At 48.6% G+C, this 22,465-nt stretch overlaps 2 protein-coding genes across 6 annotated transcripts in view; one reads left to right on the forward strand and one right to left on the reverse strand.

Moving 5' to 3' along the window:
- Positions 1 to 338: 338 nt before the first annotated feature.
- On the forward strand, positions 339 to 6,923 carry chpf2 (chondroitin polymerizing factor 2). Its single transcript, XM_056584156.1, has 4 exons — positions 339 to 1,552; positions 2,283 to 2,847; positions 3,215 to 3,397; positions 4,639 to 6,923. The coding sequence occupies exons 1-4, from the start codon at positions 1,278 to 1,280 to the stop codon at positions 5,905 to 5,907; spliced, it is 2,292 nt and encodes a 763-aa protein (XP_056440131.1). The 5' UTR covers positions 339 to 1,277; the 3' UTR covers positions 5,908 to 6,923.
- A 41-nt stretch (positions 6,924 to 6,964) lies between these two features.
- The window catches only part of LOC130377165 (SWI/SNF-related matrix-associated actin-dependent regulator of chromatin subfamily D member 3), a 32,072-nt gene continuing 16,571 nt past the window's right edge, over positions 6,965 to 22,465 (reverse strand). Inside the window, exons 3-14 of one of the 5 annotated variants that reach the window (XM_056584175.1) lie at positions 21,371 to 21,460; positions 19,460 to 19,502; positions 18,811 to 18,933; positions 18,068 to 18,190; positions 16,705 to 16,800; positions 14,579 to 14,680; positions 13,916 to 14,077; positions 13,308 to 13,405; positions 11,982 to 12,117; positions 11,549 to 11,671; positions 11,101 to 11,202; positions 6,965 to 9,938 (exon numbers count right to left, since the gene is read on the reverse strand). In XM_056584175.1, coding sequence (XP_056440150.1) covers positions 9,885 to 9,938; positions 11,101 to 11,202; positions 11,549 to 11,671; positions 11,982 to 12,117; positions 13,308 to 13,405; positions 13,916 to 14,077; positions 14,579 to 14,680; positions 16,705 to 16,800; positions 18,068 to 18,190; positions 18,811 to 18,933; positions 19,460 to 19,502; positions 21,371 to 21,460 — 1,252 coding nt within the window. In that variant the 3' untranslated portion in view covers positions 6,965 to 9,884. Of the gene's footprint in view, positions 9,939 to 11,100; positions 11,203 to 11,548; positions 11,672 to 11,981; positions 12,118 to 13,307; positions 13,406 to 13,915; positions 14,078 to 14,578; positions 14,681 to 16,704; positions 16,801 to 18,067; positions 18,194 to 18,810; positions 18,934 to 19,459; positions 19,503 to 21,370; positions 21,461 to 22,465 lie in introns of all 5 variants that reach the window. The other 4 variants (XM_056584174.1, XM_056584176.1, XM_056584178.1 and 1 more) reach the window with 4 other exon arrangements.

Raw genomic sequence — 22,465 nt, forward strand, 5'->3', positions numbered from 1 at the left:
TTTATTAATAAGTAAAATACATATCGACAAGGAGAAATGTATGAATTAATGTAATGTAACATAGATGGATACTGGTGAATAAAGAATATCATATATTGCGGAACCATGTTCGATTGGAATGTATTAATACATTTCAGATGAAAGCATAATATAATTTGGAGGTTTAGATTGATACACTTTATTGATGCTGAATTGGGTTCAGAAATAACTTGTGAAAAATCTGCTACGTTGCCATTTTTGTACACTGTTAACCGCCTCTTATTGGGCACCCACTTCATTCGTCGGCCGATTAATAGAGGTTTATTTATAATGCTAGACAGAGCCCCCCGGTGTGAGGTCTGGTGACGTGTCTGACGGTGGATTTCCAGTAGACTCAAACACACATATAAACACACACACGCGCACGCGCACGCACAGACAACCTAGCGGGGACAGTTGGTGGTGCAAGCCGCAGACGGATGGAAAGGAAAGGCAACACGTCTCCTTTATTAAAACGTTGCGGAGGTGATGTCGGTTTTAAGCACGTTACGAAGCGGATAAAATGGAGGACCTGAAACACAACTCACAGAGACTCATGTGATTTTGCGTGCTGCTGAGGTTCCCTAAAGACACCGGAGAAGACGGATAACGACGTGAGGTCGCCAGCACAACTCCCTCAGCAGTACTTCACCTTGTGGATTATACGTGTTTTTACAAGGTCCTTTACGAAGATACACATCGTTCCGAGACGAGCCATGGCAGTGTGTACACACACAGATGTAAACTTTTAGCCCAGGCTAGCTGACTGTTAAAGTATATCTGAATACAGTAGCAGTAACAAGCTATCCTAGTAGCGTAGGTGGCGCTTCGTAGCACAATGAGAATAAAAAACATTTTACGAGTTGTTAGCCAACACTGCATTACACGAATTCGTGTTTCTATTCCGTTGTAACGTTGTAGTTACGACGTAGACACGTATCAAATCGGGACAGCGCATCATTCAATGTGTCACATAGACCATTGTAAAGCAATTTTAAAGTGAAATGCGTTGTAATAATGATCAAACGTTGTATTGACGTGACAGTATCAACCACTGCTTCTGTTCCGTCTCACTAATCATACTGACAAACCAATAACCACGATATAACAACCATATTTGTGTTTTATAGTATAGGTTAATGATGTTAGGAACAATGTCTCCGTGTAGGAAGCGTGAATAGAGGTAGTAGTTACTGCAGGGTGTGTGTGATCTCTGTTCACACCTAGCCAGTGGAAAAGCTCCTCATTAGCCCGTCGGTATGAGACTATCGTCCCTCCTGGCCGTGTTCCGGCCCGCTCTACCCCTCATCCTCGGACTGTCATTGGGGTGTAGCCTGAGTCTGCTCATGGTCTCCTGGACCCAGGGAGACGCGGATGACTCCTGTGGGGAAGAGCTTGGCAACGTGGGACTTTTCGTAGGAGGACACAGAGGGGATCGGGCCGACTCTCGGGACGGCGCCGGGAATGAGGACTTCACGCCCCGGATAGTGCCCTACCATAAGGACCCCAACAAACCGCACAAGAAAGTCCTACGGTGAGCTCAAAATACTTCCTGTAAACGGTTTAGCTGTTAGAGGTAGAACTTGTTCAAAAGCAAAGGATCGAGAATTCTGCTTCATATGGTAACTTATTACACAACTGAAGTATGGAGGAATTAGTACTTTGTGTACTTTTGTGACACACTTGTGACGGATGTTTCTTGTGTTACCAGAACCATTGTGAATATTGTGTGGTCCCTATAAAATACAGTATCCTACATGACAATTTGTAGCAATCGCAAATATTTGATAATCATTTAGCACCATCATCACATATCCTGGCTAACCCCTTGCTAAATGTAGCATAAAGGAACCAATACAAAACGTTATGACGGTAGGGCTATTGGACGTTTTTGAACATTGCTGAGTTTCTGAATGCACAAGATGTCCTTCACCTCCTGCTGAGTCTGGGGGTGCCTTTAAGTAGCTTACTGGCCGGAGAAGACTGTTTAATGCAAGGATTTAAAGATCCTCCTTGTTAAATGGTTTTAAAACCGTGTAGGCCTACACAAATTATTCACGTCACTTTCCCTAATAGCCCAGCCACCCTGCTTTCTTACAACAGAGCAATATTAAGAAGGTTAACTTTTCTTTTATATTATCTCTGTCACTCTATCTTTATCCCTGTCTCTCTTTCCTCTCTCCCTCTCTCTTTTAACCTACACTCTCTGTCGGTCCCTCTCTCCCTCATTTACCTCTCCCTTCCCCTCTCTCGACCCCCCCCAGGACCCGCTACATCCACTCAGAGCTGGGCATCAAGGAGCACCTCCTGGTGGGGGTGCTGACGTCGCGGGCCACCCTCAACACGCTGGCGGTGGCGGTGAACCGCACCGTGGCGCACCGCTTCCATCGCACCTTCTTCTTCACTGGCCTGCGGAGCGCCAAGCTGCCGCACGGCATGACCGTCGTCGCGCACGGCGACGACCGGCCCGTTTGGCTGATGTACGAGACGGTGCGCCACCTTCACCGTCACCACGGCAACGAGTACGACTGGTTCCTTCTGGCCCAGGACGACACCTACCTGCAGGCCGACCGCCTGGCCCAGCTGGTGGGCCACCTGAGCTCGGGGCGGGACCTCTACCTGGGACGCGCCGAGGAGTTCATCGGCGGCGAGGAGAAGGCGCGCTACTGCCACGGCGGCTACGGGTACCTGCTGTCGCAAAGCCTGCTGGGCAAGCTGCAGCCGCACCTGGACACCTGCCGCAACGACATCCTGAGCGTCCGACCGGACGAGTGGCTGGGGAGGTGCATCATCGACTACCTGGGCCTCACCTGCCTGGAGGTGTACCAGGTAGAGCACAAACACATATGCAAACCTTAACTCACACAAACACACATACATTTAAACCTAAACACACACAGGCCATTGCACATACACAAATATACACATACACACACACAGACACCTGAAAACACACACACCTGAATACAAACACAAACATGATCTAGCTGTATAAAACAGAAAACGCCACAATAGTATATAATGGAACTGCAATAGTGAAAAAAACAATCAGAGATTTACTTGTCCTTACATGGTTAGAAGAGAAGTAAAAACAGCAGATTAGCTCTGTTGCTACGCCTGTGGCTAGCTGGGCTGCAGAGCCGTCAAGGCTGACCTCCATCGCTCCCCTGTGTCCCCCCCCCCCCCCCCCCTCCAGGAGATGCGCTACCAGTACTTTGAGCTGGGTAAGAACGCCGACCCGGAGCGAGAGGACAGCCCCCAGTTCCGAAACGCCCTGGCGGTCCACCCGGTGTCAGAGCCCAGCCTCATGTACCGCCTCCACAAGCGCTTCAGCCAGATGGAGCTGGAGTGGACCTACCAGCAGATAGAGCAGCTTCAGGTGGGCAGCAGCACTGGTTCTATGGTCACACTGACTCTGTGAGTCAACGTTATGTAGCAGTCGCTTTTATCACTGTGAGTACAGAGACAGGTCATTACGGAGCAGGTAGGGGTTAGACAGTACAGAGACAGGTCATTCAGGGGCAGGTCAGGGTTAGACTACAGAGAGGTCATTATGGAGCAGGTAGGGTTGGGGTATCGGGCCCTGGCCTGGGAGTCAAACCCCCCAGCCAGTGAACTTCCTCCCCTAATCAGATTAGGTTTAGTGTATTTGTCCTTTATTGCTGTTGAGATAAGATAAGACTTTATTGATCCCTCAGGCAGGTTGGGGTAATGTGTGTGTGTGTTATAAAGAGTGAAAGGGTGTTCAAATAAGATAAGCTGACTCTTTCTGGCTAGCCTAGCCTAGCATATAGCCTTGCTCTGACTAGCCTAGCCTAGGATAGCCAATACCTCACTAACCTGGCCTATCCCTGACTAGCCTAGCGTGGCCTAGACCTCACTAGCTTACCCTTCCCTTGACTATCCGAGTCTAACGCTTAGTGACCTAGCCTAGACCGTACTAACCCAGCCCCGGATACTAACCTAGCCTCTTGTCTGTGTAGGGACCATAGACTGTGGGGTACACAGTCTAACAGAAATTATGAAATTAAACAGCAATTCAAGGAACTATTATTATATCATTGTCATCATTGAATGAAAACAGCCTAAATGAAGGTACTCCAAATTACTGACATCTTCCGTTAATTGAGTTATACCTGTTTAAATACCTACGCACAGACAGACAGACAGACGGACAGGCAGACAGTCAGTCAGGCAGGCATTATGTCACATCATCTGAACTCCTCCGTCGTGGCTGGAGGGGATCCCAGCAGACATGCCTAGCAGGTCTAATGTTTAGACATGTCACCCAGAGCTGAGCCGGGAAGGAGTGTTCATTCTGCACGGGATGTTTGCCTTTCCACTAGTACCTCATATCACGCCCTGAATTCCTCGCCCTCTGTTACCAGAACTCTACTTAAATCTGCTGTTATAGTGTAATATAAAGGTCCAGTGGCTACAATTTTAGCTTTAGGTCAGAAAGATCAAGTATACATCTTAGACAAATACTTAGGATCAAATGAGTGACGAGCATTCAATTATTGTATTTTACTGTCATGGAATCCTCCCACGAGCAACTAACAGTAGAGTTCCACTCGTTCCTTCCACATGTATTCATTTCTATTGACGGTTCACTAACAGATGCAGATCAACAACCTGAGCCACCTGACTCCGGAGGGGAAGGCGGGAACCACGTGGCCCATCGGCATCACCGCGCCCTTCAAGCCCAAGACGCGCTTCGAGGTCATCAACTGGGAGTACTTCACCGAGGACCACGTGTACTCGTGTCTGGAGAGCGCCCCCAAGTGCGAGCTGCGCGGCGCCGACCGGGCCGACGTCAGCGCCGTGCTGGAGATGGCGGTGGAGCGCCTCAACGCCCGCTACCAGCCCCAGCTGCGCTTCCGCAAGCGGCGCCTGCTCAACGGCTACCGGCGCTTCGACCCCACGCGGGGCATGGAGTACGTGCTGGACCTGGTGCTGGAGGCCTACACCCAGAAGGGCCACAGCCAGGTGCTGGGCCGCCGGGTCAACCTGCTGAGGCCCCTCAGCTCCATCGAGATCATCCCCATGCCCTACGTGACGGAGGCCACGCGCGTGCAGGTCATCCTGCCCGTCACGGCGCCGGAGCAGGACTACGTGGGCAACTTCCTGGACACGTACGTCACCAACACGCTGGACACGCGTGACAACGTGCTGCTCACCTTCCTGTTCATCTACGACCCGTTCGACGCGCAGCGCGTCAGCCAGACGGACGTGTTCGCCGGTCTCAAGGCCATGATCAGCGAGGTGGAGAAGCGCTACGGCGACGTGAAGATCCCGTGGATCAGCGTGAAGACGGAGGTGCCGTCGCAGGTCAAGCTCATGGACATCATCTCCAAGAAGCACCCCGTGGACACGCTGTTCTTCCTGGCGGGCCCCTGGACCGAGATCAACGGCGACTTCCTCAACCGCTGCCGCATGAACGCCATCAGCAGCTGGCAGGTGTTCTTCCCCGTCCACTTCCAGGAGTTCAGCCCTTCGGTGGCGTCGCGCGAGCAGCCGCAGTCCTCGTCGGCCTTCGCCTTCGACCCGCTGCGCGACGGACACTTCGACCGGCAGGTGTTCGACGAGGCGTGCTTCTACAACGCCGACTACATGACCGCCCGCACCAAGATGGCCGCCGACATCCTGGATAACGAGGAGCTGCTGGAGAGCATGGACGTGTACGACATCTTCGTGCGCTACTCGGGCCTGCACGTGTTCCGCGCCGTGGAGCCGGCGCTGGTGCAGAAGTACGTGCGGCGCGCGTGCAACCCACGCTTCAGCGAGGACATCTACCACCGCTGCGTGCTCAGCAACCTGGAGGGGCTGGCGTCACGCTCGCACCTCTCCATGGCGTTGTTCGAGCAGGAGCAGGCCAACAGCACCTAGACACGCCTCCCCCCCCGCATGCTGGGGGGGTGGATGCCGTTGAACACTGCCGAGGAGAGAGAACATAACAATGAAACTGCTTTCCTACGGTCACTTTGGTGCCTTGCTCTCAGGAAACGTGGGCAATATGGTGGAGGGGTGGTACTCCCCCCCCCCCCCGTCGCTATCGCAATGTTGTCCAGATCTTCACAATGTCCCTTCCCGTCCAGGCCTGGGACGGCTAGCTGGCTGCTCATATGGCCGCCGGCTTCTACTGGAAGACAGACTGGCTATTAAAGTATGTGCTGTTAATAATAAACAGCACATAATGTCACATAATGTTATTTTTTCTACGGTTGAGGACCATGGACAGAAACAAATTGAGCCATACTTTCTATTAAAGAATGTTAACCCCAACTGTAAGCTCAGCAGGATGACAGTGTTCTGGTTCAGTGTTTCTGCTCCTAAAGTATTAAAGACCATTTGACATTATGTCCGTGTTCACAAACGTCCCCTTCATTCCTTCTGTCTGTCACTTCCATCAGATCCTATCAGTCTACACGAGACATTCAGTACCTTTTACATGGAGGTTGATAAAACCGATCCTAATCTGGTTAAGGCCTTTGAATTATTAACTATCATGTAAACACCTTCATTTTGTTAAGTAATTTGTTTAATTCCCAGAGCACAAGGCAGAAGACGGGGAGATAACTTGATTATCACTGGATGTCATGTGACACCTGAATCACCTAAAGGTCAGATCTACGACACTTCCCTCGAGACCCCATTCCTACAGATATAATAAGGTAACACGGTCAGCCACGCGCACAGAGTGACTGTTGAAGATGAACAGTCATCTCCAACAGGTGACTGTTCCTCTCCCTCTAGTTTCTGCATATGTTTTCATGGCCGTGCCCTGTATCTTCGTACAGTTTGTTCCCAACCAACTACACCCCCCCGCCCCTCTCTCTTATTAGGTCACTCCTCTGCTGCCCTGCTCCTGCCAGTTCTCCACCCACCCCTGAGGCAGGGGAGGGAGGGAGGGAGGCGCTGCCCTCTACCTTCAAGGCGGTGGAAGGTGGAGCTCAGAGCTGAATGAGACCCTTTCACGAGCCCTCTCCCCCCGGAGAGAGGCAGAGGGGCTAGGAGCTACTATACACAGGGTGTATTTATAAGGGGTGTACTCTCACCATTAACATGGGAGCGCTAAGGTAGCATAGCATGAGTGTGTGAAAAATCATGTTGAAAGAAGAAAACTGATTCGTTTTAGCATGTTAAGCGTGACCTTGGGATGTTCAACATGTCTACATCCTCCAAATGTTGCATCGCAATATGTGGGGGTCTGGTCCGGTCTGGTGTCAGCGTTTACGGCATGGTTTCCATAGTGACCTGGACCTGACTCTACACACTTTCCGCCCTACGTAAAACCTCACTCGTACATAGGGGGCAGAGGTTGGTCTACGAGATCCTCATGCTTTCATTAGCGTTCCGAGCAAAGCCCAGTTGTGGACAAGACATTTTAGCTTATTCAAAAAAAAAAAGACGTTTCAGAATGTATGGCATTTACAAACTTTGGCATCACTTCTTTATTTACATCCAGGCGGTCACAGTCAAAATTTCCCTTTTTTTGTTGTAACATCATCTGCAAACCGTTTTCGTTTATTTAAAATCTCGACACAGTAATTATTTGTGTTGGTGTACCACGGGTGTGACAGTGTAAACAGGGATAGAGACCTAGAAAACACATGCAGTCGACAGACGTTTGCTAAACGCAACAGACCTTTGAACGTGAATCAACGCTTTATTAGAGGAAACTCTCACACGGGTGGTAGGATGCTGTCAGCCACCCCACATTATTTCTGAATGAGAAGCAAGTTGCAGTTTCCAAATTCCTGCACAAGAGGGAGCCAGCGGACCAGTGACGCCGTTGTGACGACAGTGATGATAAACGGCCTTACAAAAAATATGTTTTGTTTTTTTTACCAGACACTAAGTACTGAGGTACATAAGATGCTTTAAACGACTTTCTGCTTCTCTAGTGAGTGCAGTTAACATAATTAGAGTACTGTTCTATTAACGAAAACACTTCTGAAAATCACACCTACAGTAAATTGCTGGTAGAGCATTATCATTTTTGGCAAACTTTCCAGAAGGCATTTTTTTTTTTACATGAGTGTGCTATGAATTGACTTCTCATCACGTAAACGGCTAAACCAGCGTAACATATGTACACGTACTGCTTCAAATGTATTCATTAATATACACAAAGCATGCATAGGTCATCGTGAGTTATCCCATCACTCTTGTTTATGCCGGGTGGAAAGTTCCCCCCCACGACGGAAATCTACAGCACAGTGCAAAGAGAGTCTGTTGGCTGAGAAACGGTGACAGTGAAACATGAATAAAATAAATGGAGAAAGGTGCAGATTAACTGCTAAACTAGTGAGTTTCCATGGAGTCCAAAATAAAGTTAATGAGCAACCCAACAGGTAAATCGAACCTCCTCAACAGAAGCCCCTCTGGTGAAACTCTGCTATTGCATCAGTCACAATTATTGATTTGAGCCAATTCAAAACAGCTTGTAATAATCCGTGTTTCACCAGAGAGGCTGCTGTTTCTTGCGTTTGATTTAAAGTGTTTTGGTTACTTGTTCTTCCCCGTTACATTTGAAAAGTATTCAGTCTTTTCTCATGTTAGACTAGGCTCCACAGCACACAGTGGAACGCTAAAGTTCCTTTTCTACGTATTTAGAGCCGCCGTACTGCAATACGAGGCCAAGACCTCCAAACAATGACACAAACAAACAGGCATATACTGTACAGTTAGCTGTCTTAAGAAAAAAAAAATATTTACATTCACATCTCTTATTAAAAAAGTCTTCATCTTTCCCTTCCGTTTTTTTTAAACAGTCCGTGAGACTTTGTATTACAAACTATAAACTGCGTCCCAAAGCAGCAGAACTCAGCGCCTGCAGTATTTTTCAGAAAGTGTGCCTGCTACTACTCAGGTGTTTAGAAAAACACGATATTATTTCCGCATGCAGTAAAAGTCACACACACACACAAACACTCGGTACTCCAAGTAGTACTGTAAAATACTGCATGTACTAGCGGTTCTGGTCTTTAGCTCCTTCATCTTCCGTGTAAGACAGCGAATACTGCTTATATTTTGAACCTTTGGTGAAACATTTGAGACATCTTTAATTCTTTAAGTATAACATCATAAATAGGCAGTCAGTAACTTCATAAAAACCTAATTATCACTCTTAAATGTCCTGCTATCATAATGCCAAACTGTTTTTTTTTGTTTTTACAAGCTTCGTTCAACTTTCCGACAGCTATCCATTTTGTTTTACAGAAACATTTATGATCCAAATTTTCCAATAATTCATATAATTTGAATATCACAGCACGGTGGGTGCAATTGTGACGTGTATCAGCAGTGCTGCTGTCGAAAGGTCTGGATAGTGAAAATACTGTTTGGAGTTGACAATTGAATTAGCCAATAAGCACATCAGTCTAGATACTGAACATCCCCTAACTGCTTTTTAAAATCATTTAGATTACCACAAAAAAAAAAGGATTTCTCCATCTCCCAACTTCTTCTCATTCTGCTGGTGTAATTCATGTAGTTCACACTCCAAAAAGCTCACCTCTAACTAGAACAAACACTCACACACACGCACACACCCCATCCCCTTATCATTCAATATGTTTAAAAACTCATGTACGCTTTTCCGTAGACACATCCCATCTATCGCCTCTGTGGAACGTGCTCCCGGGATCCGAATCAGAAGTTGATGTCCGATGATGTAAAGTGGAGCAGGATCGTCACGCGATGATGACATCACAATATGGAGAACCACCTTCCGCACACACACGCAAACACACACACACACACACGCACACACACACACACACACACACACACACACACACACACACACACACACACACACACACACACACACACACACACGGCCCCGGTAGTGAGGGCGGTTAGGTGTTGCGTACTGCCAGGGCCTGCTCCAGCTCCTGCCTCCTCTGCTGGATCTAGAAGAGGAGAATCCACAACACCATCCTTCAGCCCCAACACATCCTCTCTCTACTGCTACACTTCAACTATCACATCTCTATACTGCTGGACAGTTCAACTATAACATCTCTATACTGCTGGACAGTTCAACTATAACATCTCTATACTACCGTTCAGCTAAACTATAACATCTCTCTACTACTACAGTTTAACTATAACATCTCTCTACTACTACAGTTTAACTATAACATCTCTACTGCTGTAAAGTTCAACTATAACATCTCTATACTACTGTACAGCTAAACTATAACTTGTCTACTGCTGTACAGTTAAATAATAACATCTCAACTGCTGTACAGCTAAACTATAACATGTCTATACTTCTACAGTTAAACTATAACATGTCTACTGCTGTACAGTTAAACTATAACATGTGTACTGCTGTACAGTTAAACTATAACATGTCTATACTTCTACAGTTAAACTATAACATGTCTACTGCTGTACAGTTAAACTATAAAATCTCTACTGCTGTACAGTTAAACTATAACATATCTTTACTACTGTACAGCTAAACTATAACATGTGTACTGCTGTACAGTTAAACTATAACATGTTTACGGCTGAACAGTTCAACTATAACATCTATCTACTGCTAAAGTTAACCTATAACATCTCTACTGCTGTAGAGTTAAACTATAAAATCTCTCTGCTGCTACAGTTAAACTATAACATCTCCTTCTAGTGTAGAGTTAAACTATAACGTTCTTTGCTTCTTATAGTTTAGTTTGTATGCATAGACTGTTGTCAGCCTCACGAGTGCGTGGCTTTGGATCAAAGTGTCTGCTAATGACCGCATGTCGATGTTATATCACTCTCAACTTTTCCTCTTTAACCTGGGGAAGCTTGGCCAAAACAGTAGCCACTACACCTTCCCTAACCTTGTTCAAATGTGTTATGGCAGCACCCATAAACAACCTATCTAGGCTGATAAGAGGTCTACTCGCCCCCAATCATAGTAATTGTAAAGTCTGGTAACCATACTTGGGTAGCAGTAATAGAAAGTGGGTGGGGCTAACACATAAACCCAACCCATCTCATATATAATAACTCAACATCCGTTGCACTGGGAGCGCTGATTGGCAGGCTCCTCCCCTCTCCTCCGCCAGGACAGGTTACCTTGCAGTAGAAGTAGCGGCTGACGGCCTCTTGGGACCAGGGCTCGTGGTAGAACTCGGCCCTCCTCTCTTCCTCGGGGTTGCCCACCACGTCAGTCATCAGCTGCAGCCCACCACAACACACTCAGAGTTACGCTAGTGCCCCTAGTGTTGCATAGTGGTACTACAGCAGCAGGTTTAAAAAGTGATTGGAAACTAAAATCATAAATTAATTAAAATAATACAATTGTTTATTTAATATTGTTAACAATAATGTTAATCTAATGGATTTTTCAAGAGTAGTGGACCCTGTGCTACATGTGTAGTGAGTATCGGTATATATTATACTGTAGAATAGTATATACTGTGGTTTGAAGGTTGTGTGTATTTTAGTGTGCGTGCAGGTGTGCGTGTGAACGGGTGAACGTGTCTCCGTGAGTGCGTGCGTGCGTGCGTGCGTGTGTCTGTACCTTTAGGTCTCTGCTCTGGGACTGCAGCCAGTCCTGGATGTACCCCTTGGGGTCTCTGGAGAAGCTCAGCATGAAGTCTCTCTGGATCTTCAGCTGGTTGATGGACTCGATGGTCTCATGGATCTGAACACACAGCAGGACATCAAGGTCAGATCATCTAATGGAGCCCCAAGGACTGAATCAGCTCACACACACCCTCACAGACTCTAGCAAACACACTCCCTCTTATATCTGATCAGTCATGCCAATGAGGAGGTAAACACCCTGAACTGAAGATGAACTTCCTTTTTCTTTTTCCTTGTCGTTTACACAGACAACCGCGCGGTGAACAGAATGGTTCAGCAAAAACAATGGCTGATAATGGGTAAAGGGCATGTCACTATCTAACTCAGTGTAAGACCACAATATGGTGGCACAGGGGCGTGTCTCTGACCTTGTTGTCCAGGGAGGCGATCTCCTGCTGATTGGCCGTGGAGAGCAGGAAGCTGCTCATCTGGCTCTTCAGGGGATCCTCCACCTCCACGTCGATGTCGTAGCACGCCGTCTTCTTCTGGTCGTTGGGATCCACGCTGGAGAGGGAGGGGGCGGGGCTTTAGACACCTAACCAATCAACACAGCCTGAGCTGACCCACCCCTTTGAGGGCTGGACACACATTGTGGACGTGCTGAGGGAGAACTGCTTAACACTGCTCTCTTAAAAGCACTGTTCACACGCTACTGCCTTGAATAATCAACATCCCACCAAAGAGTGTGAGTGGGATGACTTGATGCGTTGCCATGGGAATGCAAATAGTGATTCAATAGTAGCATATCCAGCACTATCTCAAGCATTTACTACTGGCACAGGTACAAGTAAGGAATAATCACCGAGAGGCAGGGCAATAAACAGTTTGATATGCCCGGCTCGTGGACGGCTTACCGCCCGAGACGAAGACGAGGGCGGTAACCTTCCACGAGCCGGGCATATCAAACTGTTTATTGCCCTGCCTTGAGGTGATTATTGTGTTTATTCTACTTCTCGCCGGCCAACATAATAAAACAATTCAAATACTTTAATAATTAGCATTTTTCTTATTCGTATTGCATGCTTATTAAATGTATACTCTTTAAGTTCATCTCCCTCGAAAAGTAGTTCCCTTTAGAACTACGGTGAATAACGTTAGCTCAGCTGTAGGTAACTCGTTTCTATAGCAACCACACAAGGCTGCAACTGATCACTAGTTTAATAACGTAGTTGTTGTTACATTGTATCTCGCTTGCAAAACGATGTATCGACTGACCCTCTGATAGATTTCCGACACATTTTAGAAACTTTTTTTAAACAAGGTTTATTTTTACAATGGACCTCATGTTTGAAATGTATGTGATAGAAAACGATACAAGCGGCGTATTGATCTACTGTGCTCAGTCAGCAGCAAGTAGAACCGACAAGTCAGCGGGCAATATGCCGGATTAATGCACCCCTCCCAGCCAATCAGAATCTAGCATTCTTAAATGAAGTAGAATAACAGTCAACGATGTATGGTTTCAATAATGTAGCCTAGAGTGTAAATAATATTTATCTTAACCGTCTTTCAACCATTTTTTGCACTGATACTCATATTGTCTGAAATCATATATTTTCAATATTCATAAAAAAATTGGATCTTACTCGTATGTATATTTTTCTTTTTGTCATATCTATCACAGGCCTGTACTTTTTGCTGCACCGCCTGAATGTCCCGTCCAGGTGTAACACAGGGTGCGTTGCCATGGTTACCTGATGACGTGGTTGATGACGATGGGGTCCGGGGGCAGCAGCAGGTTGGTGAGCCGCTGGGGGATCTCTGAGAACTTGAGACGCGGACAGTCGAAGATCTGGAGCCGGAGGAGGACGTCTGTTAGACCCCGACCTGCTCCTTAACGACATGTCTCTGCACTGTCTAACCCCTACCTGTTCCTTAATGACCTGTCTCTGTACTGTCTAACCCCTACCTGCTCCTTAATGACCTGTCTCTGTACTGTCTAACCCCTGCCTGCTCCTTAATGACCTGTCTCTGTACTGTCTAACCCCTACCTGCTCCTTAATGACCTGTCTCTGTACTGTCTAACCCCTACCTGCTCCTTAATGACCTGTCTCTGTACTGTCTAACCCCTACCTGCTCCTTAATGACCTGTCTCTGTACTGTCTAACCCCTACCTGCTCCTTAAGGACCTGTCTCTGTACTGTACTGTTGATATGTTTATTGTAGTTAAATAACATGCAAGGCGGAGACACACCCAACAGACACATCTGGTGTCTCCCTCTGGTCACTGTGTCTCTCACAGTAAATGGCAGCAGAATAAACCCAAGAGTTAAACACGCTTAAAGAGAGCAGCAGGGTGTACCTGCTGGAAGTACTTGTCACAGTTGATGTACTCCTTGTCGTGGGAGTCCTGCAGCTTGTTGGTCTTGACGTACTGCCACAGTGCCTGGATGATGCAGGAGCGCGTCTGGGTGTGGATGCCCAGCAGCCGGGCCAGCCGGGGGTCCAGTTTGAACTGGGGGGGCTGCGGACAGGTGGGGAGATCCATCAACGACTGCAATGGTTCCTTGGTGGGTTTAGGTGTATGTGTATGCTTTGTTCTGTGGGGTTTTGTTGTTGTGGATGGGTGGTTCATTTCTTGTGTTAAAGGCGTTTGGTCGTCTCTTTCAAAGGCACACACACCACACACACAACCTCACCACCAAAACCTCACACACACCCTCACCCACGCGCACCCATTGGTGCGCGTGGGTGAGGGTGTGTGCGAGGTTTCGGTGGTATGTAAGGTTGTGTGTGTTTGTATGTGTGTGTGTGTGTGTGTGTGTGTGTTTGTATGTGTGTGATGTGTGTGTGTGTGTTTGTTTGAGAGTGTGTGCAAGGTTTTGGTGGTATGTGAGGCCGCGTGTGCGTCTTTGTGTGTGTGTGAGAGTGTGTGGGAGGTGGTATGTGAGGTTGTGTGTGTGTGTGTGTGTGTGGGCCAGGCACCGAGTCTGCCTGGCTCTGGGTGCCTCTCTGGCGCCCTCACCTGGTAGTCCAGCATGAGCAGCAGGGTGCAGCGGACGCTCACGTCCCCCGGCCGCTTCACCTGGAAGCCGTCCGTCTCCTGGGTGGTGGCGGTGCGGTGCCACTGGGACCAACAGAGAGGGGTCGCGGGGGTCAGAAGGTCACACAAGGTCAGAGGGTCACGACCCCACGGCACACTTCTGGCAGCTACCCCAACCCCCAGCCCACTTATTTAGCATTTATTACATGTCGTCAAGGAGCGGGTCTGAGTCGGGGGTCATCGTGTTCAAGGATGACTATAGGTAGTCTGAGGACGTTGGGGATCGAACCCGGTACCTTTCAGCTAAGTGATGTTACATATATGACCGGATATCATGCATGGTCTTCACCCACAGAACTGTAGTTAATGTTAATCTATGGTACAACCGCGATTAACGGTGTTTACGGTAATGTTGGATACTGTAACAGTAGTTTAACGGTGTAGCTCGGGAATGCCGTGCATATCACATCTCTAGCGGTACGGGAACCCTCGTCTGGCTTCCATATCTACTGCTCCTACTGATCAAGATAACACAAGTTTTCCATTCCACTCACACAGATAAACGCACAAGCAGGCACACAAACACACACACACACACACACACACACACACACACACACACACACACACACACACACACACACACACACACACACACACACACACACACACACACACACACACACACACACACACTCAGCGGAGAAACGTCTGAAAACCCAAAGTGTTTATCGAGTGACGGGCCTATATCAAGCTGTACAAACACGGCCAGCAGCAATGGGCCCTTTGTTTGAGTCTGGGTATTTAGATAAACCCAGCCCGGCCTGTACCACTCCAGTGCTGACGGCTCTCTAACGCTGGAGGACACGCTGGCTGGATTCCCAAAGTCAGTCTATCCCCATTTGCCTCGCGCTTCCTGCTAAATCTCCAGACGTTTTCCTCCGTCGCCGGGGTACCCGCTGCTCCAATTGTAATAATGGCTGAGACAGCTCGACACAAAGCATTCTGACTGCGGAAAAAAGAGGGAACATATACGATCGACGCGGTCTGACTTACCGGCCCCTCGCCCCCCAACCCCCAATACTGTTCATCAAAAGCCTGGAGCACGAATATCAACGCTGGCTCCTCCATGGTATAGAATAGCCTTTTCTTGTACCAAATAACGAGTCTCACTAGATTAATTGCCAGTCATACATCTATCCGTCATACATCTACGTGGACCAACCCACTTGATATGTCGGAGGAGGGGGATTTTTGGCTTGTAGCGGCTAATCACACTCACACCTGGTGGTGTCACACGTCACCTTTAAGCGTTTAGCGGAGGCCGACGGCTAAAGGAAAGCCCTGCAGTGTTTATTGCTCCCGCGGGGGGACAGGAGATCTGTTGGATTCTATATTTTAACCGCAGGTAATGAAACGCTGTACGCCCTCTTGAGGACCCAAGTCTTCAGACGTCCTGGGAACACAGAGACACGTGAGAAGGCAAGGAGGCTTTCCCAAGTTTGAGAACTTTGTTTCAAAACGGTCGCAAACGTCAGAGCAACAAGCTTGAGACAAAGTCTCGAGATGCGCTGTCGTAAACGGTCGGCAAATATGTATGACGAGAAGTCGAAGGAATGTGCCTTCTCCAATGTGTTTAAATATACTGATGCCATATGAGAAAGCACTCTGTCTCATATATTTAGTAAATATTTGCGCTCTAAAATGGTTCAACAGGACTGGGGCACTCGTCCGGCCGTCAGACGAGCCAGCCGCGCCTTCTCTCCGTCCAGAGCATTCATCAGCAGACCCCAGACGATGAGGTCGTCTGGGATAGCAGGGGTTTTTCCCACGCGTTGGCGCAGGCCTAAGGGCCCTGCTAAACACGGCGCTGTGAGGCCTCTCCGTGAACCCTAACCTAACCCTCTCCCCAGACCAGGGGTCCTGGAACCTCGTCATCTCAGGGCACCGGAAGACGATGTCAGCGTGTCCTCCGTGGGAGTCAACCCCGTCCTCCAACTCTCAACTCTCCGAGAGTTGTCGGGAGTGCTCCATGTGTCGTCTGGTGGCGACCCAACCGACTTTGAGTCCCTATTGGTCGTTGAGAATGGGGGAGGGCTGGGTCTCACCTCGACCAGGTGGTTGTCAGGTCCGTATAGGTCCTTGTCCAGCTCGATGACCAGACTCTTGAAGAACGACGAGAACTTCCTCTTCAACTTCCCTGGCTGGCGAACAGAGAGAGAAAGAGGTCAAAGTCAACTTTAACGTAAATACATGTAGGCCCCTTGACATCCACACACACACACACACACACACACACACACACACACACACACACACACACACACACACACACACACACACACACACACACACACACACACACACACACACACACACACACACACACACACACGCACGCAGACGGACACAGGATATGTGCCATAATCCACATGCCATGTGTTCCTCAAACAAAGACCCATGTGTGGAGGTCTTTAGGACCAAGCAGCAGAGACCACAGGCCGGGGTGAGATCACCAGCTAACAGCTCCACGTTCTCAGGCTCCATCAGGAATAATTGTGGTGCGGCAGATCCGGCAAGTTTCTAACCGCCATGGAAAGGAGGACCGCTGGAACGCTGAGAACATGAGAACCTAGCGTGTAGTTTAGCACAGAGACTAGCGTGTAGTTTAGCACAGAGACTAGCGTGTAGTTTAGCACAGAGACTAGCGTGTAGTTTAGCACAGAGACTAGCGTGTAGTTTAGCACAGAGACTAGCGTGTAGTTTAGCACAGAGACTAGCGTGTAGCCTAGTATGTACCTTAGCGTGTATCTTGGCATGGAGTTTAACGTGGGCCATAGAATTCAGGGGATGATCAGAGTTCTGATCTTTTGACCTCATCCCGCAGTTATCTAAACAAACTCTCAAACGCTCATTACCAGGGACCTCTGTCTGAAGATACAACCGCCTGCTGGAATGTTATGCTAGCTCGTTATCTTGCACTACTTTGGAGCGTACGAGAATGTATTTTCTTGGTTCATTCTCTCAGAGTTATGGACTGAGATGAACGGCTCCAGCAACACCATAAACTAAAGACCACTGGCTAGAATAAAGACCATGATCACTCTTTAACCGTCAAATAAACCCACACGCTCGTCGCTCACGTTCATGAATGATTTGTAACGGATATCTTATCCAAACAGTTTGAACAACGTGAACTGTATTTATCCTTTGCTCTGCTTGTTTGTGCTAGCATCATGTCGGCCAATGAGGGCCCCGCCTGCCCTCCTTATGTCCCTGGAGGGAGTAGGGTTAGGGCGACTACCCTCTGGGTCTGAGCGGTTCCCCTTTAGGTCCTTCTGAGGCTTTAGGATTAGGAGGTTCCCTAAGATTTGGGCCTGTCAAATCCTTTGAGACTATCACTGTGATGAAGGCCTGTACTAATAAAGTTGACTTGAATATTGACACAGTCCCAATCCCAGCCATACTCACGTCGTCCAGTAGCTTTCCCTCCACCCGCAGCTCCCATGATGCAATGCTGCCGTCGGAGTCGTCGGCGTCGGGTTTAGCTGGGTTGAAGGTGTTGGAGATGTATAGACGCAATTTCCGCTTCTGCTGCTGACACAATGGTACACACACACACGCACACACACACACACACACACACACACACACACACACACACACACACACACACACACACACACACACACACACACACACACATATAAACACACACACACATAAACACAAACGCACAAACACACATAAACAGACACACACACAAACATAGTAACATAACACACATCAATATATAAACATGTATGAATATAAAAACACACATGACAGGACAAACAAATGACAAACAGATACGCACAAAACATGCACGCATACCCAGGCGCACACACACACACACACACACACACGCACAAACCACATACCAGCTTGAAACACAGTTCACAGTGTAAAACATTGAACGACAATGTACACGCATTCCTGCACTTTAACTGCTTACTGTAAAAAAGAAGGAGCAGGATGGAGGGAGATTTAAAGAGTAGGTAGAAGAGAGGATTTAGGAGGATGAGGAGGGGAGGAGCTGAGAAGAGGAGCAGCTAGCACTGAGGAAGAGGAGAAGTACATAGGAGTGAGGTGGAGAAGAGAGGAGAAGCATCTAGCAGTGAGAACGAGGAGGAGCGAGGAGGAAGGAGTGTTGTGCGACGTGGGGATCCTCTTACCTTCATGGGTCTCTTCAGCGCCTCCTGGATGTCCACCCTCTTCCTCATGATGGTCTGGTCCAGCTTCCTCTCGAAGGCCAGCAGGTCCATGTAGGCCTGCGACTCCGGGACCAGCTCACGGATCTGGACGGGGGAGGGGGGGTAAACGGGACCCAGTCACGCTTATGGTTTCACATCTAAAGCAGCAGTTTTAAAACAAATAAGTATTATACATGACAAACCCTATTTGTCTAGTTCCGATCAGCGGATCGCTTTGTTAGACACTAGGTTGTGCAGCACTTCCATTACGTAATTTCCTCAACTATAGATTGCACGTTTTATCTCTTCTCCTATGTCATGTGATTTGGTACGCTGCCGGAAAACCTGTGATCAATAAAGGATCAATAAGGTATTGATCCATCTGCCCTTCACACAATCCCCACAAACAGTGTCAGTGACTCCGTGTCATCAGAGCACCCGAGGGAATCTATTTGTTCTACATGGTTCACAGAACCCCGCATTGGATTGGTTCAGCTGTGCTGCTTCACCCTATCCTGAAGCCTTATCTACACCCCTTTATCTTGACCTTTGAAATACCTCAGACCGCTCCTGTCTCCAAACCCGGACCAAAACACAGACAGACAGAAGAACAAGGGTATCTGGGCCTCACCCTCTGTGGAAGAATCTTGTCCGCCATTTTCCTTCTCTTGGCACTGAGGAGAGAGTGGAAAAGGAAGGGAGATGAGAGGAGAGGAGTGAGGGGAGGGAGAGAGTTAGAGAAAGAGGAGATGGAAAGGAGATAGGACAGAGATAAGAGGAAATAACGAGAGGAGAGGTAAGAGAGGGAGATAAAGAGAAGAGAGAGGGAGATGGAGAGAGGAGGAGGAGGAGACGTGAGCAGGTTACTATGGTGACTGACAGACGAGAACCCAAGCCATCTGGGCGACATCCAGGTCCCAGCATCCCGGTGTGTGTGTGTGTGTGTGTGTTGAATTGAAGTGAGTGGCTGCAATATGCCAAAAAGTGCTAAAATCTGATTTGCACTAGCACACAGGCACACGCACACACACACACACACACACACACACACACACACACACACACACACACACACACACACACACACACACACACACACACACACACACACACACACTGGGTTAGGGGGTGGGGGTGTGTGGGGGTGATAGTATTGAATGTGTCTGTGTTTGTGTGTGTGCATTGAATGTGTGTGTGTGTGTGTGTGTGTGTGTGTGTCTGTGTGTAGTGCTGAATGGTTGTGTGTGTGTGTGTGTGGGATAGTAAAGAACGTCGGTAGTAAGGTAATTAAGTCCCAGGTATTCAACATGAAGGGATTTGACCCACTTTCCTCCCTCACTTACAAATCATAAGGCAGCATACTTACCAGTGCATCATGGGAAACAGTTTGCTGGTGAAATATGATGCTCAGTGTGGGAGGTCAATGCACATGTGAGTGAGTGAGTGAGTGAGTGAGTGAGCATCTGTGTGAGTATGTGAGTGTGCGAGCATGGGACATTGTATAAATGTGAGGGTGTGTGTGTGTTTGTGTATGTAAGAGCGTGTGTGTGCACGTGAGAGCGTGTGTGAGGGTGTGTGTATGTGAGAGCATTTGTGAGTGTTTGTGTGCGTTGATATGAGAGCGTGTGTGAGTCAGTGTCATCTTGTGTGTGTGAGTTCAGCCAGAGCAGAGACGGGAGCTGACAGCGGGATGAAGGTCTCCTACGGTCTACAGACCTCAGGGTCCTACAGATCTAAGAGTAGACCCCAGCTCATCCCAACATGATCCAGGCAGAGAGGAGAGGGGGGGGGGTCAGGGGTCATCCAGAGGTGGGGTCATGCAGGGGAGACCGCGGGTCTCTGCGACCCCCCGGAGCGAGAGGGAAGAGGTCCTCATCACAGAGGGCCGGTGCAGTTGTGTGTGTGTGGGGGTCTGTCTTGGGCCAGGGTGGGTAGGGGGGTAGGGGGGGAGGGGGGGGGGGGGGGGGGGTCTAGTGCAGCGTCACAAGAGAGACATTCCATGCTCCAGCGCAGTCCCATGCATGCAGCACTGCATGTGCTACAAATGAAAGCGTTTCACCAGGAGGGCGGGGTTAACCGAAGGGGGCGTGGCTAGGAGTTTCATTAAGGGGCGGAGTTAGACAAGGCGGAGGAGTGAGTTTGGGACGGGGTAAACTAGTGGTGGGTGGAGTGGGGGGCGTGGTTACAGAAAAAGGGGCAGGGTGTAAAAAAGGGGATGGATTTAAACTAAGAGGGGCCGAGACACACTGGGAGGCGGAGTTAAACTATGGGGTGGGGTTATCTTAGGGGGACGAGTTAAACAAGGGGATGGGTTAAAATAGGAGGAGGAGTTCAACTGGGGTTGGAGTTAAACTACAGTCGAGTTAAATGCAGAGGGGTGGAGTGTAACTAAAAGGGGCGGGGTTACACTAGAAGGTGGAGATAAACTAGTAGGTGGGGTTAAACTAGGTGGTGGAGTTAGACTAGGGCTTAAACGTGAAGGACTCGCACGACCAGAGTCAAGAGTGTTTCAGAACTGACATGCAGCAGAGGAAACGCCTACTTTGATCCGAGCGTGGGATCTGATTGGGGCTCTCTCATGTCCATCTGTCTTGCCGGCATCTCATTGGCTCCCGGGAATCCGACGGGCTTCCTGGGGAGCGGTGAGGATTTGAAGGCGTTTCAATTAGAAAGTCGCATCGACAAAAGTATGATGTCATAGCCCTGAGACTTTGTTGATGTGTTCACGGGTGTGTGTGTGTGTGTGTGTGTGTGTGTGTGTGTGTGTGTGTGTGTGTGTGTGTGTGTGTGTGCCTGTGTTTGTGTGTGTATGTGTGTTGACGTTATTAAACAAGAGCAGGTTGTGCCGATGCAGACACGAATGGAGGAAGAGGAGGAAGAGGAGAAGGAGGAGGGGCCAGAATAAGATGAAGAGGGGAGAGAAGTTGGAAGAGGATGAAAGACAGAGCCAAAGGGAAAACAAGAGGAGGGAGGGAGGCAATTAGGAGAGAGGAGAGAGGAGGAAGTAGAGGACCACGGTGAGAGGAAGTGGAGAGAGAGGCGGAGGAAGAGGAGGAGGAGCGAAGGGGAGGATACAGAGGAAGAGGTAGAGGACCGAGGAGAGAGGAAGAGGTAGATGAAAGAGGAAGAGGAGAGAGAGGAGGAGGAGGAGGAGAGGCAAGGAGGAGAAGCCAGAGAAGGAGGTAGACAGAGGAGGAAGAGGAGAGAGGAGGAGGATGTTGGAGGAGGTAGAAGACAGAGCAGGAGGAGGAGGAGATAGACGACGAAGTAGAGAGAGGCGGAGGAGGTACAGGCGAGACGAGGAGGAGGTAGAGGAGAGAGGAGGAGGAGGTACAGGAGAGAGGAGGAGGAGGTACAGGAGAGAGGAGGAGGAGGTACAGGAGAGAGGAGGAGGAGGTACAGGAGAGAGGAGGAGGAGGTAGAGGACAGTAGTAGGAGGGAGTACGTGGTGTGCGGTAACTGCAACTGATTCAGGGTCAGGCTGTTCAGACACACTGGCAAAAACACACTGATAGCCAGCACACACACACATACACACACACTCACACACAAACACACAAGCACACACAGACACACACACACACACACACACACACACACACACACACACACACACACACACACACACACACACACA

The sequence above is a fragment of the Gadus chalcogrammus genome, chromosome 23 (assembly GCF_026213295.1).
Source record: "Gadus chalcogrammus isolate NIFS_2021 chromosome 23, NIFS_Gcha_1.0, whole genome shotgun sequence".
Classification (NCBI taxonomy): Eukaryota; Metazoa; Chordata; class Actinopteri; order Gadiformes; family Gadidae; genus Gadus; species Gadus chalcogrammus.

Bases quoted from the DNA above. Each gene is read 5' to 3' on its own strand.
- chpf2 (XM_056584156.1), top strand. From the start codon at position 1,278: ATGAGACTATCGTCCCTCCTGGCCGTGTTCCGGCCCGCTCTACCCCTC. The intron at 2,848-3,214 runs GTAGAGCACAAA...CCCCCCCTCCAG, and splicing joins CCTGCCTGGAGGTGTACCAG to GAGATGCGCTACCAGTACTT. The intron at 3,398-4,638 runs GTGGGCAGCAGC...GTTCACTAACAG, and splicing joins AGCAGATAGAGCAGCTTCAG to ATGCAGATCAACAACCTGAG.